Source organism: Colossoma macropomum, unplaced genomic scaffold (genome assembly GCF_904425465.1).
Source record: "Colossoma macropomum unplaced genomic scaffold, Colossoma_macropomum, whole genome shotgun sequence".
NCBI classification, from domain to species: Eukaryota; Metazoa; Chordata; class Actinopteri; order Characiformes; family Serrasalmidae; genus Colossoma; species Colossoma macropomum.
In genome coordinates, this window is record NW_023494791.1 from 43,404,852 (window position 1) to 43,414,700 (window position 9,849).

A 9,849-nucleotide genomic window follows, 5' to 3' on the forward strand; every position below is an offset into this window, starting at 1 on the left:
GAGCGGTGTCTTTCCTCTGAGAGTAACCTTGGAATCATGTGGAGACTCGAGTGTGGCTGATTGCTAGCGGGAAACACTCATCAGTTTGAGGACTGACCTTGGTGCGACATGATGGCACTTTACCTCAGGAGGCTCTTCATAAAGGGCCAGGTGGTGGATGAAGACTGGCTCGTCTCATCGAAGCAGCTGGTGTTACCACTTCTGCGCTGACGCGTGTGCAGCGTTAAGCTAGTGTTATATCCTTTATTTATCACTGCTGTTGAGTCGGCTTTCTGCCTGATGAACTCATAGGTGTTTCTCCCACTTATGAAGTTACCACGTTATTAAAAGCTGAAGGCATAAATGTTTATGCCTCAGATTCACACGTTTTCATTCTAAACTGCAGCTTTCGTCAGGGTTAATCATGCAACCAGCTCACCCGACTAGACGGCGCTTTAATGAGTTTGACGTTCCATTAGCTAAGAGCACTCTAGCCTCCTGACCACCCATGCCCCGATCCAATTGTGCCCTGTAATTAATTCATTTGAGATGGACATCTCTGGTCACCCAGAAAATGTGTCCTTATCATAACAGACGTGTTCGTCAGGGCGTAGAAATGTGCCGGATGGGACCAACCGAGTCCTGTCGTAGTGGCCGTTTGCTGGTGAAACACCTTCCTTTGTTCAGAATGGAAGCAAAAAAGTCAGATCTGACTGGTCTAATGTTTTGACAAGCCACATCATCAATCACAAACAGTCATGACTTTTAGCACATTCTGCCCCCGTGCCTTCTCCTGCCATGCCTCATGATCTTTTAAATATTCTCTCTAGCAGGGGATGCTGGGTAAAGCCACTGTTGGATCAAACAGCAGACCTGTCTGTCTGGACAGCACACGCATAATCGTCTTAATTCCTGCAGAAAGGAAGCAGCAGTGTGTGAAATGCATCAACACGTTGCACAAAAAGACCATAGAACCTCTCCTCACTGTCGAAAGTCGTTTCTCATATTTGCAGAAGGATTTAGCTTGTGCTCTAGTGAACGACCGAGCCACTGATATTAGACCTTAGGCACACTTCTGCTGTTGTCAGCCAGTAGAAGTCGAGAGTTATTACTCAGTTTTTCAAATGTAGTGGTGAACCATGACTGTTAGAGCTCGGCCCTCAGTTCGGCCCATAAATGTGAAAACCCAGCTCGACGATAATGCTAGCGTCCCTAAGGGATTCTAGTAGCTTGTTAGCACTAAGCTATTCGCATGACAGTTTTTAGCAGTTCTAAAGTGGCCTAGAGTGTTTTTCTTCTCTTAAAATGGCCTCTCCTAAGTCACTTCCTATTTATGCTGGTGGTTATATCATTTTAGTCGTTATTCTGGCATTTCATGGCCATATCTGAAATTAAAAAGCTAATAAAGAAAAAAAAAAACCAAGCTTCACTTTGGCTTTTCTTCATGAAATGTCAAATACGTGTCGAAACTAAAGTCAAAATGCAATGTTTACATTCCTTTTTTTTATAGTAATAGCTATAAAAAAAGCTATAGCAATAGCTGCATTTCTGACAAAATGGAAATGAAAATGCAAAATGGGTAAATCAACAGCAAAGTGACAGTTCGTGATTCAGTTTTTGGCATCAAGGCGCTTTAAGTGTCAGAATGTAAAGGCAAATGCAAACGAACGTCGGCGCCACCTGCTGGAGATTTACTTTTCATTTCCCACTTTGCTTTTTCATTTTCAAATTGACCAACATGCAAATATATGTTAATTAGCACTAGGCGGGGCTACAGGGTACATTTTAGGACATCCTCCGAACTCAGAGTCAGAATGGCATCATTCCTCAAGCTAAACGACTTCGAGTCTCGAGAAAAACTATCGTCATGTCTCAGATCTGGAGTAACTGAACATCAGACCAAACAGCCTTCAGGTCCTGAAGTACTGACCAATAAGAGAGCTTGCTTGGCTGTATGTGGTCACACTTTATTTGGATGGTCCCCTATAGATGCTCTACAGCTACTTTAAATCATTAACAAACTTTCTGGTGATCCTCAGTTGATTATCAACAACATTATGGTTAAGGTTAGGGTTAGGAGTAGATGTAGGTTTTGCCTTGAGATTAAGGTTAGGGTTAGGTTTAGGGTCAGGGATAGATTTAATAAACTATATCACACTGAATTTCAAGTTCAGTTCAATTTAATGGGTGTTTAGTTAAATGTGATTGACTGAGCATTTACAAAGCATCTACAGTGAACCATCTAAGTAACATTCAAGTTCAGTGGTATTTAATGACTATTCAGTTGAATGTTACTTAAAATATGTACTGAACATTCACAAAGAATCTACAGTGGACCATCCAAATAAAGCGTTACCAACATTTTGTTTTCAAAAGTTAACAATGTAACAGGTAACAGTCACCAGAAAGTCAAGCTTTTTTGATTCGGAGTTGCTCAGACGTCTAAAGGTTGAGGTGGTTGAGAGCTACAGTTAGCTGAGCACCGCTCAAACTTCATAAATGCCTTGATCTTAAGAGCCTCATCATTTGAGTGAAGCTTTTATGCTGTTGTTTTGGGAGGTCAAGCGCTTATTTCAGGACACTGCTTTTCACCTGCTCCACTGCTGAGTACTGTTCTTTGAAGCTCAGCTCCGCTCTCTTCTCTTCCCGCCGCTTTTCTCCCTCCCGTCCTGTGTTTTTCCCTGCAGGCATCGCCGTAGCCAGCGCCCTTATTGATACCTCACAGCAGAAGCCCGCCGACTTCAAAGAAGAGGGCTTGGGCATGAAGAGTCGCAAACAGCACCTTGTACCGCACCGGAGTACTTGTGTTTGAACCACCTGACTGACCTGGACAGACTGTGGTCTCAGATCGTACCTTGTTTATTTACTTTTTTTGTCCACCTGTCCCCCCTTTTCCTTCTTCTCCTCCACTTTAAGGAAGTCCTTGAAGTGTAAATGACAACAGAGCACTGTCATTAGTAGTCTGTATTGTACTCCTGTTAAATCCCATGCTCCTCAGTGGAGCGCACGTCCGCCCTCCTCAAAGCCTCTACAGACGACAGCTGTTATTCTGTCTTTTTTTTTTTTGGACTACACTCTTAAATGGTTCTTGGCTCGGGTGAACGGTTCTAGGAAAAAATAATCTTTAATTGCTATAGAACCTTAGGTGGAGGGTCTTTAAAAAGGTTCTTAACACTCACATCTACAAAAATGGTTCTGTAAACAGATTTCACAGATTTAAACAGATGAAAGGTTCTTTAGGGAACTAAAACTGTTTCTGTGGCACCAGTGGACCCTTTTTTAGGAGTGTAGACGCTGCAAGACTGTCAGATTAACAATGTCAATGAAAAACAATGACAGTGTCTTAAGCCGGGGTTACACTACACGACTTTTACCCCGATTTTAGCCCAGATTCTCAGTCTGGCCGAGTCTGTGCTAGTTGGCTCAAGTCTGCGGATTTTTGGGTCCGTCAGAGTCGACAGTTGGAGAGAGAATCGAGCCGTGTGTGAGGGGCACAGACTCAGAATTTTTGCCTCCCCGTGAAATATTGGGGATCACACACTACTTAACTTGTAAGCTGATGCTGAACCAAAAGTGCTCACTGAACTTACAAGAACTCATGCATTCTCCCATTACTAGGAGACGCAAATAAACAAAGGTGCTGTTTTCTCTGCTGTCTGCGCCGACACAGTAAAGAAGCAGCAGGTAAACATGTTTAAGTGAGACTCATATATTTAAAAATGTGATCACTCGATTGTGCCTTAAACTAAGCTCATTAAAAAGCTTCACCACATATGAGAGACTTTTCGCCAGTTTGTTTACTTGTTGTATTTTCTTCTTTCGCGCTCTCAGTTTTCATTGGCTGTTGCAGGAATCTGTTCAGATTGAGTCGTTGACCAATTTACACTCAGAGTCGGGTCGAAAAAATCAAACGTCTGATAAACTCCAACTGGTCTGAAACGCGATCAGGAGGCCAAAAATCTGAGTCTGCGCCCCTCAAACACGACTCGATTCTCTCTCCAACTGTCGAATCCGACTGACCCAAAAACCTGCTGACAAGAGCCGACCAGACTGAGAATCGGGGCTAAGATCAGGGTAAAATTCGTGTAGTGTAACCCCGGCCTAAACCGATCAATGACTTAATCTGAACTGATTCCTGCAACAGTCAATGAAAACTGAGAGCACGTAAGAAGAAAATACAACAAGTAGCGTTAAACATTAATGTGAAAAGAAAAATGGCAAAAAGTCACTCAGGTGTGGAGCGAAGCTTTTTAATGAGCTGAGTTTAAGGCACGAAGCACAATCGAGTTTATATACATGTAAAACTCAAAAAGATTTTTAAATCCATGAGCCTTACTTAAACACGTTTACCTGCTGCTTCTTTACTGCATCAGCGCAAACGGCAGAGAGACCAGCAGCAGCTCCATGTTTGTTTATTTGCGTGTCCTAGTAATGGGAGAATGTGAGACTTCAGGTGAGTTTTTGTGAGTTCATTGAGCTCCGTTCGCTTCAGCAGCAGCTTAAAAGTTGAGTGTGTGATCCCCAACATTTCAGCAGCCCAAAAAAACCTGCAAAAACAAGTCAGATTGAGTGTGAGATGCCCAGTTATTTTGTAATCTGTTAAGACTTTAAAAGTCGTGTAGTGAACCCAAGTCTTCAGTTTGCATTCACAATGTGAAGCCAGTCTGATCTCACAAGGAAATAGTTGAAACGTTAGTGAGAACAGTTTTATTGGACTTTTTGGAAGTTACAATGACCTCACCTGTCCTTAATCTTAACCACTTATGGTTTTCTATACGATTTGGGCCAAGCAAATTTTTTTACAAATTTCACACAGTGCTGGTACAGCATACAGAAAACTCTGTTAAATATGGACTAGGGATGCACTTTTTACTCAATCATCATCGATTAAGCATCGATTAATCGTCAGAGATTAAGCATTATGTAAAAGGATGTGACCCTTCAAAATATCAGTTATGAAATGGATAGTGCCGGTTCTGAAATCGGATTGGCTGAGCCACATTCAGAGCTGTTGTGAAATACTTATATACACTCTTATGAGTACGAATAAATGACTGGAACCTGCAGTGCTGTGTTACTGTATTCTAAAGTCCTAAAATTATATTTACCCCTCATTATTAGCCCGAGTTCAAACGAACATGAATGCCGTGACTGAGGCCAGCTTTCGGTCACCACATCCTACTCTTTGCACACTCGTGTGTGATGGTTAGTTGACTTTCTAAGTGAAAATAAGCTACACATCCTCTACAGAGAACACACTTCTGCACATTTCAGTGCACAATTACTGTTTATTTGCTGGTCTGTACAAAAGTTATGTCACATTTTATATTTTATGTCTTATTTTATTTCAGCATATTAAACTAGAAATTTGGCAGAAGAAAATATGGTAGCGCCCCGCTTCTGGCTGGCGCTGGCTCCAATGAGTTTGGGAGGCCCGGCCATGCAAGCGGCCACGCTAAGGCTCATGGTAGACGCACACCCTCATAAGAAAGGACCAAACGTTGTTGTTTATTGTTGTTTGTTAGTTTAAGCTATGTGTATGTGTTTATTGTGATGTTCAGTGTTGGGGTGTGGGTTTAGTTTTGTACATTGTGTGTGTGTGTGTGGGGTGGGGGGGAGTCACTGTCAGGATGAAGCCTGTGTCTAGTGGTGACCTGACCCATGAGTTTGTATGTTGCTATGTGCCTTTTTTACGCATTTCTCACAGCAGCTCACGGTCACCTGTGTCTTACTCTCTGCCAGTATCACAATATCATATTTAAGTGTGTTCTCTGTAGAGTAGAGGTCACTAATAGGCAGACCGTGGTCCAGGTCCGCATAGGGCAGCGTCAGGGTCCGGACTCGGACCGCGGTCTGCCTATTAGTGACCTCTGCTCTGCAGAAAACACACTTAAATATGATATTGTGAGAATTATTTTATTTCAACAGGGTGGTCCTATTTTGATCAGCGTGACTTTTCTAGCCTTAACGGTACCGGTTTAGCAGCCCGGGAAACTCAAAGACCAATCACATGTATCCTAAATATCACACGTGACGCTACTCAGCCAATCAGATCTGTGCATTACGATGAGCACTGAGAGTGGACTGAGTGAGGCACACACAGGGGAGTGACGAGGTGAGACACAGCAGTTGGAGAAGAAAGTGAGCCAGATTAAAAAGATAAAAAGAGAAACTGACAATAAATATTGTTGAAAAATCACTGAATTGTACTTTATTTGATTTGACATTCAGTTGTTGACTGTATAAGATGTTTATATACCTACTAGGCTACTTCAGTATACAGTATATGGCACTGAATCATAATGCAAGTTAGACATTATGATGTTCCGGACTTGCTTGAGGAAATTTTCTCTAACTGGACCTTACTGAATTTTAATGAAATACCCTGCTGTAGAGGATGTATTGACTTATTTTCATTTAAAAATTCAACAAAATACCCCGAAAACATCTAATTTGACGAAATGTCAAGGGACATTTCTGCTAACATACACAAAATTTGTAGTGAATAGCACTTGTTTGTATTTCTCTTAGGACGATTCTGTGGTAAGATTGTAATTTAGCACTAAAGAATGTCTTCATTTTAGATGCAAATAGATGAGCGGTTTGTAGAGATGTTAAAAGGTCTACTAACAAAAGAAATTGAGTCTAGTCTTTTAAAAAAAGTCCTTCATTCTGTTCCTTTGTTCTGTTATACACTATTTCCATGCTCTCTTTATGTTGTTTGTTTGTTTATTTTTTCTTTGTGTTGTTGTACCTCGTTAAGTCCAGCCTATCACCGTCCAGCCTATCACACGAACACTCTTTTTCACTGGCCCTGGGGCAGAAAAAGTGGAATGTCTGTGTCCACTGCAGAACGTCTGGAAGTCTGTCTGTTGTTTTCAGTGTTTGTGTGAATTAATTCTATTTATTCATTCTTCAGTTTGATTGTTTAATGCTGATTGTTACATTTTGAATTATTAAATTAAAGCACATTCATACATGATTTGTGCATAATGTTAAAATGTGGCTAATGAGTAATATGTGTCATCAAAACTATGTTGACATTTGACTTCTGTTCCGTAAGGTTTTAAGTAATGTTGATAATAATTACTGCACCATAAATCAAGTGGACATTGACTCTGACCTGCTCACCTCAAGCAATACAAAAACTGTAGCTACAATTTTCTTAATTATGTGATTCCAAGGTCAGTGCTTGTGTCAGTTGATGTTGCTTCAGCAAGCAGTAGTGCAATATACGTTATTTATCCAGCTATATGTTAAAATACAGTGCACTGAACAAACTAGCGCAGTGATTATACAGCAGACGTTCCCGTTTAGAATAGAGCTTCTCCTGCTTTGATGCTTAACTGTTGTTTCCACAGGTGCTTCGCAGTGCGGCGTGTTCTCAGTGGAAGAGTGTGAGCTTTCCAGTGTGAGTCACTCTGGATAACCTGCTCTATTAGTTCGGTTATTGCAGACAGCTGTTTAAATGTTCCGCTGACGGGGAAGGTGGGTGGATCATTTTTCAGAGAAGATAAAATACAGCAAGTTGAACATCTGAAGAAAAGCTCCTGGTTTCGACTTACAGACGTGTGTGGCCATGTGCCGTGAGTGATTTGAGTTGAGCACCTGGTGTTACACAGAAGCAGGGCACACTTTTTAGTTCAGCGTCTTTCAAATGTACACAATTGCACTGTTTTTATTTATTTGCTGAGTTTAACATGTTGGAGAAACATAAAGCATAAAATAATAACTTCTGCACATTCAACATTTTATGTTTTATTTTTTCCCAACATGTTAAATTTAGCTAATCAACAGTAATTGTGCTTTTAAATGTGCAGAAGTGTTCTCTGTAGAGGATGTGTTAACTTTCTGTTAAATATTCGAAAATAAACAAAATGTCAGGAGGTGCCCAAACTTTTGCATACGACTGTATACTGCCATAAAACTTCTAAATTACTAGTGACATGTTTACAGATGTTTAGAGGTTTCGACTGCAGCTTAAATAAAGAATTTTTTGTCTCTTGAGATTTTTAAAATTTAACTCCACAAAGCTCCTCAAAGCTCTCTGGGTTTTTTTGTTTTTTTTTTAATTGAATTATCATGAGAAGCGACGGCTGGGATAGGCTCCAGCACCCCACCGCGACCCAGAAGGATAAGCGGTTTAGATGATGTATGTATGTATGTGTCATGAGAAGCTTTAATGTTTCATTTTATGGTAACACTTTATTTTGAGGGGTCTCTTTTAGATGAAGCAAACACTCAACAGACTCTCAGTAACAAAAACATATGAGGGCCAGGGTGAGGGTCAGGTGTTGGGTAAGGTTAGGTTTTGCGTAATGAAAGTAACGTATTAACAAAACATCTACTTAATGTAAGTAATGTATCAACAAACATCTACAAGATATTTACTTCAATGTATTCAGATGCTTCACTACTGCTGCTTCACTGATATGCTGTAAATGTGTTACTGATAATCTATTAAGAGTTTATTAATCATCTACAAAGGACCAGTTCAAATAAAGTGTTACCCATTTTATTTCTTTAAATAATTTCATTATTTCATCAGATTCTCATAAAATACTTTTGTAGTTATGTGGTAGATGTTTGAGATCATGTAGACCACCAATAAAGACTTCTTAATCTATTGACAGTAATCACAGTTTAAAGGTGCAGTGTGTAAGATTTAGTGATCTAGTGCTGAGTTTGTGGATTGCAACCAACTGAATACCCCTCCCTCACCCCTCCCTTACCATTTGTGTAGCAGAACTACGGTGGCCATAGTTCTTCTTTAACAATGAGGATTTACCGTCCCTTGCTTCTTTTTCTTGTGCTAAATAGTAAGTATGATCCTCCATTTGTTAAATTTTGTTTTCTCAAACTTCTCACAACACAAAATGCTCAGCCAGCACCGGCAGCAACCACTCATTCTTCTTCTTTCTGCGTCTTCCAACTGGAGCTATAGCACCAAATTCAAGCCTCCGCTTCAGTGAAAAAACTCTTTAGAGCTGGTTGGTTTGTCCATTCTGGGCTAAACAAGGCAGCGCAACATGGTGGCCTCTGTTGGAATGTAGATATAAAGAGCTCATTCTAAGCCAACAAAAACACAGCGATTTGTAGTTACAGGTACACTACATACACTGATGAAAACATGGTTTTGTATACTATATTCCATATAGTATTAGGGATTAGGGCCAGGGTGAGGGTTAGTTGTTGGGTTGGGTTTAAGCGATAGGTACAGGTACACTACATACACTAATGAAAACATGGTTTTGTATACTATATTCCATTTATGCTAATGGATCCCCCTAAATCTTATGCTGCCTTCAAGTCCTTCTCAGAAAAAGACTTCGGAGGTCGTAAGTACAACTTGATTTGTGTTCAAGTGGCTTTGATTGTAAATAAGTGGAAATAATGTTTTTGGTTTACGTTTATTTTTCTGTTATTAAACAGAGTCTGTGTGTATACGTTATATCTGTATTTCCATGTGTGGATGGTTTCAGCCTGCAGTGTTAATGTTGTGGCTGATAAATAACTGAATTGTGTTTATCAGCGGCTGTCGTTAGTTTGTTGTTGACGCCCCCAACCCAGAAACTTGGGGCTCACTGAAAAATCCCACTAGTAAATATGACATAGTGGTGCCGTTCATGTGCGTCCATCTCGTAAATACGATATTTCTGACACGACTTGAAGGCAGCATTACACACTGCACCTTTAAATTACAGTCGCAGTTGGTCAGAAAAATTGCAATTAGATGTTTTCCCCAAATCATTCCGCCCTAATGCCATGTCAGATAAATGGGTACAAAAAGTAAATATGTTAAAATGACCTCTACTTTCAATGCACAGACACAAATGCTTTGCTGAATTTAACATATTATTGTAAAATAAT

The 9,849-nt window shown here is 40.3% G+C and overlaps 1 protein-coding gene across 1 annotated transcript in view; it reads left to right on the top strand.

Moving 5' to 3' along the window:
- Positions 1-2,791, top strand: part of atrnl1a (attractin-like 1a) — a 370,723-nt gene extending 367,932 nt beyond the window's left edge. The window contains 1 exon segment of the mRNA XM_036575121.1: positions 2,667-2,791. Coding sequence (XP_036431014.1) covers positions 2,667-2,791 — 125 coding nt within the window.
- The last annotated feature ends 7,058 nt before the right edge of the window (positions 2,792-9,849 follow it).